The sequence below is a fragment of the Andrena cerasifolii genome, chromosome 3, assembly GCF_050908995.1.
Source record: "Andrena cerasifolii isolate SP2316 chromosome 3, iyAndCera1_principal, whole genome shotgun sequence".
Classification (NCBI taxonomy): Eukaryota; Metazoa; Arthropoda; class Insecta; order Hymenoptera; family Andrenidae; genus Andrena; species Andrena cerasifolii.
In genome coordinates, this window is record NC_135120.1 from 12,905,273 (window position 1) to 12,920,716 (window position 15,444).

Below are 15,444 nucleotides of genomic sequence, written 5' to 3' on the forward strand. Positions count from 1 at the left end.
GGTGTCGTTAAATGTGGTTTAGTCACCTCGAAGGAAAAGCGGAAAGTAAAGTGTCGTAGCTGCGATGCATTAGAATGAATGAAGCGAAGGCGGCTGTCGAACGCTTGTGCCTAAGTAGTGATTTAAGATAAAAATAACGAGGAAGGTGGAGCGATTCGATCGAAAGTACCTATGAAGTATAAAGTAGGTACTGGAGACGCATCTACTGTCCGTTGGTCACGTTCACCCACTGTTACCCGTTGGTAACGTAGGTACCTTTGAAAAGCAATCAAAGAAGCCGTAGCAGCCATCGGCACGACCAAATACGAACATTTGCCGCGCAAATGCTCGGCAAAGCTATTTTTGAGTAAGCCGCTTTCCGTTCCTTTCGTGATTGAATTTTGAACAAAGCATGTTTTCCTCCGAGACTTTCGTTTACGGCCTCGATAGTTATTGCGGGTATAATAAACCCCGAGTTTCCGAAGGGCCCACGATGCGAGGCCGGGCGGCCTGCGACCGGCCGCGTCACGCGCATCGGGGCCTGGGGAAGTCCCGCTGCATTGTCAGGAGTGCTTCTCCCCCCAGATCACACCCCCGTTACGGTGGAAGCGCGCCGAAGACGCGCGAAATAGGTGGCGCGATTTTGGGCCTGAAAATTACCGACTGACTGACACCGGCATCGAGAATTCTAGCCAAAAAAACTGTGTGTCCGGCAGAGTTGGGCATTAGTCAAATAAATTTTTATTCGACTACATTCTTATTCGAATGAACTAGAATAAAAATTTCGAATACAGTGAAGTTATTAGAGAATAACGAATAATTTTTAGTCGACTAAATTGTTAGTCGTTATTCGTTATTCGATGGACCGACGTGGCGACTAAGGGACACGAATAAGCGGGGATCAGAACCCGAGGCCCTCGGCCTCGTGACGCTTAGTCGCCACGACGGTCCTTCGAATAACAAATAACGACTAAAAATTTAGTCGAACACAAATTTAGTCGACTAAAAATTTATTCGTTATTCTCGAATAACTTCACTGTCTTCGAAATTTGTATTCGAAAATTAGTCGAAGAACAATTTAGTCGAATAATGCCCAACTCTGGTGTCCGGTAGACGCCAGTCTTCCGTAATTTAAAGGCTCCCCCAAACCAACGCGAATATCCGCTCCGCGCCGCGGATGAGATAAAAGCTCCAACAAACCAACGCGAATTTCGCGGCGCGGAGCGGGTCCGCCGCGGATCAGATAACACTGCCCATAAACCACCACGTATAAAAAACTGCTGCCTTATCTTATCCGCGGCGTGGAGCGGATATTCGCGTTGGTCTGGGGGAGCCTTTATCTGATCCGCGGCGGATCCGCTCCGCACCGCAGATCAGATAAGGCAGCAGTTTTTTATACGTGGTGGCTTATGGGCAGTGTTATTGGATCCGCGGCGGATCCGCTCCGCGCGGCGAAATTCGCGTTGGTTTGGGGGAGCCTTAATAAGGGGACTTAGACATTCGCCTATCCCTTCGAAGCGTACTCGCTCGACTCGTGTCGAATGCGTTTCAGGAAAATCGTTGAAAGGCGTTCGATGTAGCACGGCATTGTTAGGTCTATCGCTGTTGTTGCCACGCACGTCCCGGTTGTGTTAACGTTATTAGAGTGGAAATCCTGCTTGGATATATTTACGCGATCGCTTCGCCGCGCCGATTCTCTTCTTCCGTAAAAATCACCCACTACTCCCACTGCTCGACGCGATTCGTCGCGGCGGCGTCGGTCGACCTATTCTTCTTCGTAACTTACTAGACTACTACAGCTCGGAGAAATACGTTAACGAAAGCATCGCGTAACAATTGGCTCACGCATGTGCATACTTAGCTGCAAAGAGCATTGCGCTAGTCAAGAATTATTAGCTTCTCGATCGTAATCCCGTTAAAAAGTGTTAAACCCAAAAAGAAGATGAAAACGGATCGAGGATCGGAGTATCGTTGCCTCTGCGCGCGGTGACAATTTCCTATGCCATAGTTTATACGATGTAGGTATACCTACTTACTTATACATATTTGGTTGGTCGAAAAGCTAACCGTTCCGCAATATTTTCACCTGGTATGCGACACGTAGTGGAGCACTGCAGTATTTCAGTTAGGGTCGGACTGCGCTTTGAACCGTTGCCAGGAACGCGTTCCTCTCTGTCATCCGCCTGCTTTTTCCTCTTCGTCTCTCGAGCCTTCTGTAATCTCGCCTTCGTATTCGTTTCACCTATAGGTATTCTAGGTCAAGTGTGTATTTTAATGATCGCCGACGTTGGCGAAGATTTTTTTCGAGTTGCGCGTGGACTCGGAGGGTTCGAGCGACCCTCTGACGATTTTCGCGCTACCGGCATTGTTCCTTTAACCCTTTGACTACCAAAGGCGTATATATACGCTCTAACAAGTCTATCAATATATAAGAAAGGAAAACTGAATATTTCTAATTTATTTGCAATTATTTATTTTTTTAACCCCTAAGGATGGTATCAAATCTCAGGGTACCGTTTTGGTCAGTACCTAAACAATGGACAACCAGTCGCAGCGACTGATATGCGAATATCGCGCCGTCTGTATCGATGGTTCTCTCCAAGAGTGCGTCGCAGTCAAAAGGTTACCAATTTTCGTACCAATACGAGTGCCAACATGCTCTATTTCACTTTTGCGGTGCCTACTTTGTGCGAGTATCGCGGAAGTGATAAATTTCGCAGATTCGAAACGACTTCCTTAGGAATTCCGTCGAATGAAAATATCCGCGCGAATTTCTCCCGCACGTTTCCACGTAAGGCTCCAAATTCACTCTTCCTAAGTAGCAGATACCATTTCTATTGTAATTAACTACAGTGATCAACAAGAGTATTCGAGCGTTATCGTTTCCACTATCTTAAAGGATTACTTTCTTTTCTACGAGAGAATAGCCGCTATGGTGCAACACTCCGCGTTTCCCTTCTGATTCGCGATGATTCGATGATCAAAACGCGTGGCAGTCGCCGCGAATAGAGACAACACGCCACGGAATGCTCACCGACGAACTACCCACACTGGCGTATCGCAGTTTTCGGCTGACTCGTTTAATAAGATAGTAAAGGGAGATCTCGTTCTTAATACGGTTTAATCGCATGTGCAGAAACGGAAGTTGCCGAAGAATCTGCATACGGAGGGCACTGTCCTTAATGCGTTGCATAACTCACGCTCGTTACGGAATCCGAGGATGGCGCCTCTATTTTTATACAGAGACTGCCGTGCTGGCGTCAAACCGTTTTACGATTAATTACTGGAATCGCTATGCCAGTCGTGGCTCCAGCCGATGACGTCGATCAACGGTCCGCGCTAGACATCTAGATTTCATCGTCTCTTTAATGAGTTTAATGCCGACCCGTCCAATAACGAACACTTATCGACGTTCTCGAAGTCCTATTACTAGAAAAGTACTTACGCGAGGTGATTTCATTTAACAACTGTACGATATTCAACAGCCGTAGCTTTGTTACGACGAGCCATTCCGTCCCAACCCATCCTATTCGCACTTCATTCGAAAGTATTCAGTAACCAAGCAACTTCGTTTGAACTTGTACCGAATACAATTTTATCGCGCGTTATAATCTTGAAAACAGCAGATAAAAAGTACTTTCGGTTACGTGGCTGACAATGAAGCAGTACAAGCCCCTCGATAACTCTGTTCTCGATTCCTTTCCACTGAATGTAACTTATCTTTGAATGCTCGCATTGTTTCGTAAAGGAACATTGGAGAGTCACGTTTGTAAACATTTATGTTACACGATTGGAACGCGAATGTATAATCAGGACGAAACGAATTGGATAAAATTCCAATCAGGCGCTTAGTTCGCCCTAACCCAGACACTTTTTAAAATCGCATAACTTTTTTAAAATTGGTCCAAACTACTTGAGTTTTTTTTGAGAAGCTAGAAGGATTAGTTTGCTAACTGACGCGTTTCGTCGTTTTGAAAAAAATGTATTTGATTGGAATAGCGAAAAGAATAGTAAAGGTCGATTTATAAACTTTTTTTGTGAGCTTGTAATGAAAATTAAAAAAAAAACGTTTGTAATTCCCGAAATCAGCGATTTTCGACCTTATTCTGCGATCTTTAAACGTTTGTAGCTCGGATCAACGTTAACCGATTTTGATGAAATTTTAGGCACGTATACAACTTACTGCAATCTACAAACGGTTTTTTTTTTTTGAATTTTCATTACAAGCTCACAAAAAAAGTTTAAAAATCGACCTTTACTATTCTTTTCGCTATTCCAACCAAATCCATTTTTTTTCAAAACGACGAAACGCGTCAGTTAGCAAACTAATCCTTCTAGCTTCTGAAAAAAACTCAAGTTGTTTGGACCAATTCTAAAAAAGTTATGCGATTTTAAAAAGTGTCCGAATATCAATGCGAGCCACTGTATGCATACGCGAATTAAATATCATGAAATATCGAGATACGCTCCTTGGCTTCGCAATGTCTACCGCGGATTGCGGAGACGAAATTTCTTTCTCCCTTTTCTCCTGGCAAATTGTAGAGGGATAAGTTCAGATGTAGTTTCTTATCGAAGGAGATTTTGCAAGTAAAAGAATACGAACGAACAAGCAGGAAGGCGCGGGAAGAGGCGTGAAGTCTCACTGAACTCGATTGGACACGCTTTCTGTTTTTAGTTCGTCTTTTGGAACGGCCGGTTACGCTCCTCGCTCGAATAATAAATACAACGACTTTCCATTTTCAATGTAAACGATGTTACCCCGATTGCCGAGAGAAATATTCGGTGGACCCTTGCGAAACCTTGACGAACAATTAGCTACTTTTCCGAGCACGGGACTTCAACGTTCAGAGCCGGTTTTTCAGAGCGATTCCGGCCAGCTAAAAACAAACATTCCCCATCACCTACCGCCTCATCCACGCGTCTCACTTATTTGAACTAAACGTTCATTTGTTTAGCTTCGGATTCAGTGTTACTGAATTATTATTTTAAACAAATCTTGACCCCTTCGCGTTCCAAACATTAAACTGTGGAAGAGAGAAAACCGAAGCCCGACGGCGAGGCGAGATGCGGCGCCCACACCATCGCAGCGCGCAGGTAAACAAGAAACACATGGCCCTTCCGTGAGGCCGAGAGGGGTTGAGGGCTGAGGGTGGCCGCGAAAAATCGAGGTAGCTGGTAGTCACACAAGAGAGCGCAGCGCCTCTGTCACACACGGTGGTGCGTCAGCTGAAGTGGATTCGCTTCGGTCGTTTGCCTCTTTTGTTTGCGTTTTCTTTTTTCTCCGTCTACCTACGTCCGTCCACTCGAGATCGCCTACGAATCTTGCCTCTTCGGTGTGCACCGTGCACACCAATGTACACGCTGTATCCGAGGCAGCGCGCAAACGTGGAATCTCCTTCTGTCTGAACGTCGCCTCGGTGCGAAAGAGTTTCCGCTTATACATATTCTGTACATAGGTACAGGATAGTTCGCACCGAGCATAAAACACTTTGGCAATTTATTGGCGGGATGATTTCGAGGAAAACAGTGTCCCCCGGGCGCAGTTGCGAGTCAAAGTCGAATGTGAATGTTTTATTAAGTTCGTAATAAATTTACAAGGCTTTGGATGAAACGATGTTCGAGTAATCAAAGCGGAGCACGATAAACCCAAGTATCAGCTGTTTACATTGACGATCGTCTCGGTATTACATACTTGACGTACTTCTCACGCGATGTCTACCAGCTGAGAATCGCATTTTGAGCAATTATCGTGAACTAAATAGTAACGTTATTGTCACAGTAATTAGTGACGTAAAGACTCGAATTAGAGCTCACGTTCGTAGGACGTTCTTTCTTCGATATGGCCTCTTTCGCGTACATATTTTCAAAACGTTGGCTGCTTGGTATAGACCAGTCTACACTGTCTACAGTCCCATATTCCTTCGGATGTTTCGGAGTTTGTACGTTATTCGCTAATGAAAGAGCCACACATATACAAGAGGGTCCGAGCTGCGCGCAAGGGCGACAAAGGAGGAAGGAGGAAGGAGGAAGGAGAAGATAAAGAAACGGTTACGAAGTACCGAGTGCACGAGGGAGTTGACCGACCGAAGAAAAAGTACCGGTATGGTGGGGCAGCGTAGCGATATAGCGAGAGCGAGCGGTGGTGGTAGCGGCGGGTGTCGTCAGCGCCGGCGAAGGTGTACGCGCGCACAACACACGAGCGTGAGCGCGGACTAAACATCGGGACAAAGAGGGAGCACGGGGGAGGGAATAGGTGTAGAGAGGGAAGACTACGGGCAGAGTGTGTGTGGAGAGTTGGCGAGCGGTAGAGCGGTAGAGCCGTAGAGGGGAAGTAAGTTGGCAGAGACAGCGTCGAGAGAAGCGCCGAAGCGGTCGGTGGCAGTTGGAGTGTGTCGTTGGATCGAGAAACGCGCGACTGCGACTGAATCGTTGCTGACGGTTTCCGCGTTGTTTTTCACACTCGTCTCTTGCATAGTCGCGGTGGTAACGTGTCGCGAGTCGAATTGTGCAATCGAGACGTTCCTTCCCCACGCCTCTCGCCATGGGTTAAACGGTGCTCTTTGAAACGGTTAATCCGATTTTCTTTCGCGCGTAATCCCCAGCGGGCAGGCTGTGTTTGCAAGTGATTTTATCAGTGCGCGTACGGCGAGTTTTCTCGAAATTTCCAAGTACACTATACTCGCTCGGTAGTAAGGAACTGTGGAGTGATATTCGGTAGATCGTTGCGAGGAGAAGGGAAAAAGGCTATAAAGGATAATGATCGAACGTTTCCCCGCTCGAGACGAATGAGCCGTGCACGTCGACGACGACGTCGAAGACGGCGAGGATTATAGTCGTTGGCGACAGCGCGACGGAAGACGGATAATGCGGCAACTACGTGACCGACCGAGCAACCATCAGCGACACGAGAACGAGAGATCAACCTCGACCTCGAAACGCGCTGCCGACGGTCTAGTCTCGAAGCGTTTGTGCAACCAGAGGATACGACACACCGGGGGAACCAGTTATATTTCTCTTATTCATTGCTAGCCGTGTGAATCTCGGTGGGAAACTTTTCATATTCCACGAAGAGAAGATTTCCGTATTGGCCCACGAGAAACCGTTAATCGAGATCGGACCGGACCGGACCGGATCGGTTCCGATCGGGTCGAGCCAGGCAGGACAAAGTGCAATAATCCTACCCGAGCAACTACCTAAGTTCCGTGTACCTTCTCGAGACCTGTCAGGCCAACGATCCTTTGGAACTCACCGAACCCCAAGCATCGCTTTCAAACGTGCTGTGAAACTTTTCTCAAACCTGGATCGCCATTCCACGGTAGCATAGTATTATGTAGGAGGGCTGCAGCCGGAACCAAGTACCTTGTAACGTACCAAATAGATCGATTCTTTTTACCGATTTCGCAAGCGACCTATCGCGACCTATGTACCTATCGTACGAGCGTACTATCGCGATCCAAAGTGCTTGGAATCTTTCCCTCGCACCGTGCTCGCGCCGACTATAGAAAGAAAGGGAGGAAAAATCGTAGATTGTGTTAAATCGAAATCATGTTACGAAACACGTAGGAGCGGTCGGTTCTCGCTTGGAATCGATCGCGCGACCAACACCGCGAACCGTCTGGAATACGAAAAGAGCGAGTGAGCGAGTGAGCGAGCGAACGAGAGTGGTCGCGCGGTCCCGCGGTGTGCGCAACAAGTTAAGGGAAGCACGTGACTGTCAGCTTCTAAAGCAAACATCCGAGCCGCATAGATAACGCTGGAAGCGTCGACCGCGAAACTCGAGGCAGGCGCAGAGCTTATCCCGGACCGTGCTCTTTCTCGCGGGCTGTCGGGAAGGAAAGCTCGCTGAACGAGTTGGAAGGAAGCGTCGAGGGCCGTAATCGGCGCCGGTTACGAATCGCGGAAGTCAAAGAGAGAAAGGGAGGGAGGCGTAGAGAAAGAGTGTTGCGCGAGGTGTAATTTGGACAAGCAATTTCGTCATCGCGCGTCCGGTTCGTGGGGCGTAGCTCGCGCAACGTAGCTCGAGAATCCATCCCGTGATGCACCGCGTAGCGGGAACTAGCCGAGCTCCATGTCGCCGCGATAATCCCATTTCACAACAGGAGGGCGCAGAACTTTGAATGACTTTCCCATTCTGTGGGTTCGTTTTCGACTCGTCCGGCGAGAGGACGAGACAAATGCCCGTCGCTTCGGAGGACTGGGTGCCGCACCCGGCGAAAATAACCAGTTCTATCACCACCGTGAAAGGTGCCACCATCCAAAGCACCACCACAGCTTGGATGTCACCCTACAGCAGAGCGTCGCCGCCCGAACGTCCGTCCCCCAACAATAACAACAACCATAACCATAACCACAATCACCACCACAACAACAACAACAATGGCGTTGTCATTCTCGATGGATGCAGGCCACCCGCTGCCACTACAGCCAGACGATTCCTCAGGTGGTTCAGTAGACTTGGCCAACCACCCATGGGAAAGTCAGGTAAACTTTTACCCCTCTCGTTATCCAACATTCATTCATCTTCGCGTCATCGACACGCGTATTCGTAGTTAGCGGTTAAGTGGCTTCCATTCCCTCAATAATATGCCAAAGTAAAGTTCTGTCGCACTTCAGTCCATAGATCATATATACGCCCACTCGTGTACGTGCAAAAATAACTCGTACATTGCGCAAATTTCTATTTTTATCCCAGAATGACGCGCGTAGCTCGCTAATTAGCGAAATTACCGTCCCATCAGATTGCGCAGTATAGCTGCGCTCGTACAGGAGAGATAAAAAGGATCAGGACTGGCGTTTCTGCAAGAATAATCTACGCGAGAACGTAATCTGGTCGCGTTATAGTTAGACGCAGGGTGCTGTTAGTCATCACAGGTGTTCCGTGCATATGGCAGTGGCCAGTGGCCATTAATGAAAAGACCGTGCTTACGTGGTGAGCACACACTACCCGCGATAATAGATAATTCAATAGGAGCCATATGTACGCAATTAATATCAAAGTATGACCGTTAACGGAGGCTTCCTACGATTTGTACCTAACGCTTCTCGCGTTCTCAAGTACCGCGGGGCATAGTCACTCATACGTTGCGCATTGTCGCTCAATTTACATCTGCTCTTCACCGTTTATTTAGATCTTGCATTTATTATATATAGAATTGTAGAAAAACATGGCAATATTTTTATACATATCTCGTTGCGAATATTTCGCTTTCTGCATTTCGAATAATTAATGCGGATCACAGTGGCCGTGCCCGATGGTGGTTTCATTTGCTCTCGTAAAATCTGAGCGACGATCAGTGTCAAGTTCCTGGTACTTAACGATGCGCCGAGTATTTGGTGCAACGTACTCGGGCTACCGTGACGAACGCAGAATCGTATTAACGGGTCTTCCATTGTACGATCCTTCAGCAGGCTGTATTCCTAACTAACGCCGTTTCCTCTTCTATACGTAGAAACGGAAGTCGCGTCGCGCGGACTCATTGAATTTCAAAATTGCATTCCCGCGTATTCGTAGCGGCGTCGTTTGCATACGCTATACAGTTTATAGCCGAGGACGCCCTAAGCCCTCTTCTAAGGTCGACCTTAACGTTCGATCCCGTCCATTCGACGCGACTCTAAGGTTGCTACGAAGCAATTAATATTTATATTACAATTACATAAATATCGGCTGGTATCCGGCTAGTAGGAGTAATAGGTACCTTTCGTGTTCTTTAAACCGCGAGTACAACGGCAAGGGTTATTCTCGATGTCGCGTTTATGGTCTAGACGCCAGGGCTTTCGGTGTTAACTAGAGACCATGGTATGGTCCGTGTAGTAAAAAGACACGTGTACACGGGTACACGTGTATTACATATATCCGTACCTCGATCCGTGTAGCTTTTAGTACACGGGTACCCGTGCACTATTCCACGTGTATTTAAATACACGTGTATCAACGTATTTGTGTATTTTGATCAGAATTGGGCATTAACTACGGGAGAATGGGCAATGGCGGTCACTTAAGCAATAAGTGTAATAAAACCGAGTGATGTTTTTCAATTTTAAGGATTATCGTTGCGTCTAAAAAGAAGCTCGCTTATTACCAGTAATGCCTTAATTTTTTCTATCAAAATAGGTATTCGATTAAATAAATCTTGTTAATTTTATAATTGTGTTATTAGTTACAATCTGAAAATTTGTAAAACCATACTTTCCGCATATTATTCTAGTAAATATATTTAAATACATTAATTCTTTTATGAATTTCGCAATCCCCCAGAGTTCTGGGATATCTATAGATATTAAAAATCAGACGAATCAAAATACGGATACGTTAATATACGTGTATTTATAAATACACGAGTATCTAAATTCACGTGTATTTAAATACACGTGAAATAGTGCACGGGTACCCGTGTACTAAAAGATACACGGATTCAGGGACAGATACGTTTAATACACGTGTACACGTGTATTTAAATACACGTGAAATAGGGATCTCTAGTGTTAACGAACAAAAATTCGTTGGCCGTGTACGCGCGGCGAGTTTCGGTCCGCGAAACTATTGGAGGAATTACAGCCGCGCCGCACAAAAGACGGATGTACTCTGTATTCATAAATTCCGTTTCAAGCCGGAGGAATTCTTCAATTAAATTTTATCGACAAACCGTAAAATTCAGAATAGCCAGGTATTCGAACGTTTGAACGAGCATAGAGTCTCGAGGGTAACGCGCGTGCATTTCTTTGGAGCGTAGTGCGGTTTCGTGCGGTCGGGTCGGAATAATTGCGGCTGTTCGTCCCAATAGTCTGGTTAATTGGAGGGCGATTAATTTCATTGTCCCAGATAATTTTTTCATCAGGAATCGGGGCGATACGACAGCTTTCGTGCGGCAACTTGCTAGCTGCGTTCTGTATTAGACCGTAAAAGTTTCCCCCTCGTTGCTCTTTATTCACATCCTTAGCATTTCGGCAAAAAGCGGGTCGACAGTTATTGGCTGATATTTCTTGATATTTCGCGGGCCACGCGACGTTGCTCGCGCGGACGTTTGCGAGAGTGAATTGCGAGAGTACGGTGTATCGTTATTCATTGCCGCCTGGTTTATTATCACGATCGGTTAGCAAGTTCGGTGCCACGAAAGAACGTTTACGCCGGCCAGTCGTGACGGCAACTAGCGATAAACGAATAATTGCGCGATGCCAAGCACGTCTGATCGCCAGCGTAGAGAGGAGTAATTCTAACGCAACGTTAATTACCAAAGTAATCGGCAGTTGATCTACGACGAAGCTTTTTCTTTCGTATCGTAAATAATAGGAAAACACAATCGTTATAAGCGTAGCTAGAGCGTTGCGCAATACATATCAGAGTCGGTGGTTTCCGAAGTCTATTGGAAAATAGTTGAACATACGCGGCTGTAAATGCTTCCATTCAAGTGTCACGTTGGTGTTCGCGATGCTCTGCTTCCGGAACGAAGTGAATCAAACACCGGACGGTAGAAATTCCTGTGTATTTCGTTTGTAGCACTCGAGGTAAATAGGAACGTTTCCTAAAAATTTATTTAAATTCCTTCAGACGCCATAGAATCGTTAGGTGCATCGTATCGTCGTTCCTTTCTGTTAGACCGCATCCTTGAATTCCAATTCCAATGAACTGCACGGTTTTCGCAGCGAATGGAAATGTTTAACGTTTCACAAGTCCCATTTCTATTGCGAAAATACTTATCCTGACGATCCTAGAGTACTCGCGCAATGTTATTCAACGTAACACTAACAGCGGGTATCTGTTCCGTTAACAAAAGAAGATTATTCTTGAGATTGGAACTCGCCGGCAAGCGTACCGCGGCCCGCGACACGATAACTAGGCCGGAAAGAGGACGAACCGTAAACTTGATAAATAAACATTAGACTCTACGCGAAAGCCGGTCGCGATCGCTGCTGCCTACGGCCGACGGCGTGCCGCAGAATTCGTAATAACCACCTTACTCCTTTCCATTCTCTAATCTGCCCTACGCCTCCCTCTCCTCTCGTCGCGATTAGATAATGATTCAGAGTTTCCAAGTATCTACGTGTCCCTATTACATTCGTGAACATTCTTCGATATTTAAGCGGACGAATCGACAGCCAGCAACGCGGGGCTGAGAGTGAACGAACTTGGAGTAACGAGTGGCAATTCTTCTTCCTGGTTTCGTTTCCCGCGCAATTTTCCGCGGTGCCCGTTAGATTTAGATAGCCTGCACGTAGTCGCTGCTCGCGGGAAATGTTTGAATTGGGAGCAACGTGGTACGACCGACGCCCGCGCACCGCTGTGCACCACGACATTGGCGCTTCATTATTCCAGTTTCTAATTAGTCTAATGAGCGAAAAAAACAACTTACGTAAGCTTACCATTTATAACCGTCAATGTCTCGACCGTTTAATCCTGCCAGCTCGTTACTTGCGCCCGAGTTTTATCCCTTCGTACATGTACCTATAGGTAAGTATGTATTTATCTCGATTAAATCGCGCGATTCGATGCGATAAAATTAATCGTGGAGCATTATTGATGCGTGCGACAGGGCGCGTAAATTATTTACTAATCCGCGGTGTTTCCATTTCCTCCATCGATACATCAATTTTCACCGTATATTCGATGATGTTCATATCTAAATACCTACCTAAATATGCTTGGTCTGTACGCGTTTGAAAATTCTCTTCCGTAGCTTCGTTCTCCTCTAGATCTCTTCCACAACTCAAATAAGAATTTCTACGGTTTTTTGTTAATAGTAGGTAGGTATGTAGTATTATGAACAGTGGATTTCCCAAGATGGATGCAGCAATAAACTTCAACTAACTTAAACTTTCTCGATTAACACTATTCCTACCAGGACCGGTCAAATGACCGTTTCTAAAATTTCGATTAGAATTTCCTATATACAACGCAATTGAATCGCCTTTAAACTTCACGACTTTTCCTCAAATATACGTATGTACATGATATCCTTCTGAATAAAAGAAACTATATTTTTATGCTGTCAAATTGACAATTATCTTCATTCTATATTAAAAAATATAAGTCGTGTTAAAGACCGGTCATTCGACCGGTCGCGGTAGGAATAGGTATACGTGAAGTGTCGGCGGGAATAGTGTTAAATAGGAAATGTTTTTCTCAGCGTAATAACGATTCATTGACTGGTTAATAATTTCTTCAAACTTACCGAACAAAAAGTTCGAAGCGGCGAATATAGCGGAAGAGAAAGACCGCGAAATCGAAGGAAAATAACGTCGCTGATTTGTATCCCGGCAGAGTAGAAATCGACTGGTTGGACACGCGAGAAACTTTTCAACGACGTCGGTTTTGCGCGCGTTGTGTAATTCTCGGCTGGCTTACGCGTGGGCGAGGCTATACAGGGTGATTCTAGGAACTGGGTCCGAGGCTAATTCTCTTCTCTGGCAAGGTGGAAAGAATTGGATGGGGCGAAGTTTTGCGCTTAACCTCTCTTTCTAATCTGCTGTTTTACTTTTTATTTTAATTACATAGCTAAGTAGGTTTGAGGGCCGATTTAATAGCAGCTGTGTATGTACATTAGGCATACGAATGAAAGACACTTTTACGTAAAGAGGCGGCTCGTTCGATACGTTTTACGGTAGCGTCTTTACAACAATGGGAAAAGTTTCCTCGACCGAACAACGCTTCTTTGTCTATTCTCCGAGAGAGTGTTGTCACGCTATCCGCTATCAGATGCGAGGTCATTGGCTCGTAATCCTCCAAGGAGGTTACACGCAGGTGTTTGAGCAAGAATACACGTCGAGTCTATCACCTGCTTTAAATTGTCCTCTCGCGCAAACTCGAGTAACCACCAGCCACGTCGCTGTTATTTGGTGCTAGGCGTCCAACATCTCAACAGCAAAGAGAAACACATGCCTACGTTGCTACCGCATTTTAAGAAAGATAGTCACGCACTGGCGCGGGCGTCGCTTTCTGGGACGGTGCGTTTCAAAATCGAGAAAAACACGAGAGGCGCCTTTCGAATTTAGACGCGCCCAAGAAAGGGAAAGCAGGATTGTTCTTCGAGTCACGCGCGCGTAACGGTCTTTCGAAATTCGCGGCAGGAACGTGAAGCACGAAAATTGAAATTCCCCGAACAGATTAACGAATTTTAATGTCTCTGCGAGAGCACGGGGGTCTGACGCTGGCCGCAAAGGTTATCGTCCGCGAGAAATTGAAATCGCCCGCGATTCCTTGGCCTACTGGCAACTTCGTCGTATCTCCGCTGCTGTTTTATCGTCGAACCTTTTCTTGAACCGTTGAACCCTTCGCTTGGCTACGCTTCGGCCGAGTGAAACTTGTCACGCGTTCGATGGTTTCTCTGTGCCCCGCGTGTTTGTACACACGGTGTTTCTCTTCTCTTTTTGGCGGGAATCGATGGAGCAGAGGAACAAAAGGCGCGGTCAAGGATTACTCGCGAACGAGACCGACCAGTATTTACACACCGCGGTAACTCGGCTCGCCTGCATCGACGATACACGCGTATAAATATTGGGTCGCGAACAAAGCGACTATTGTCGCGCGACGCCTGCACGTGCCAGATTACACCGTACACCACCTTCTCTCGTCTTTATTTTTCAGGTGTGTACGTTTCGCGTATCTTTCCGCGACCGAAAACCAGATAACATCGTCCCCTTCGCTCCTACAGCAGTCACTTTCGTCAGCCGACTTTCTTCCTTCTCGGATAAGTGCGCTGTCCATTCTACCGGATCGCGAGATAGAAGCGTCAAGTACGAACTAGGGATTGCAAATTTACCCAGACTTTTTCAATTACCTGTAATTCGGTAAAACGTTCAATCAAAACCGGTTTACCGGTATTTTTTAAGGTATTGAAAATATAAGAGTAAACGTTACAAAAAAACTTTTTTCGGACTCTAATCGTGCATTATAATAAATATATGCAAGTAAAACTATTCTGCACATAAAATATAAAATGAGATAACACAAAATAGATATATTTGTATAACTATTGACAGTAGTTATTAATATGGATCTTCACCCCGAAAACAGTGAAAAGAATCTTAACTCACAATACATAATTAAATATTTTTTATTTAACAATTCTTTTTAACAAATAAACACGCAAAAAACATAATTTATCTAAAAGAGACCAAAGTCTCTTGATCGTGACCTAATTTTTATAGAAAATAATCCAGCCACGGATAAAGCGCTTTCAGATTCTACATTTATTGGTCGGATAGTCATTAAGAAATCATATGTCTACTTTTTCTACTTGAAAGGAGGTCAATTTTTTTGCTGACTGCATTCAGATTTTTAGTTTTCTTTGGGATCAGAGTTGGTTCTTCATGAGATACTTCGGCTTTCGTCTTTATCAGTAATTGAAGTTTTTTTTCACTGATAACCTAGTAGATGTGGCTCGGATTAAAAACTGGTTTACCGGTATTGTAATCCCTAGTACGAACGCTTGTTCGTACCTTCCAACCACGCGACGTCTACGAGAAATAGAA

At 45.6% G+C, this 15,444-nt stretch overlaps 1 protein-coding gene across 4 annotated transcripts in view; it reads left to right on the forward strand.

Moving 5' to 3' along the window:
* The window catches only part of Trc (Serine/threonine-protein kinase tricornered), a 55,992-nt gene that overhangs the window by 8,462 nt on the left and 32,086 nt on the right, over positions 1-15,444 (forward strand). Inside the window, exon 1 of one of the 4 annotated variants that reach the window (XM_076808876.1) lies at positions 6,302-8,460. The exons of 2 other annotated variants lie outside the window; for them this stretch is intronic. In XM_076808876.1, the coding sequence (XP_076664991.1) occupies positions 8,097-8,460 (364 nt within the window). In that variant the 5' untranslated portion in view covers positions 6,302-8,096. Of the gene's footprint in view, positions 1-6,301; positions 8,461-8,871; positions 8,909-15,444 lie in introns of those variants that run through there. One more of the 4 variants, XM_076808880.1, reaches the window with a different exon arrangement.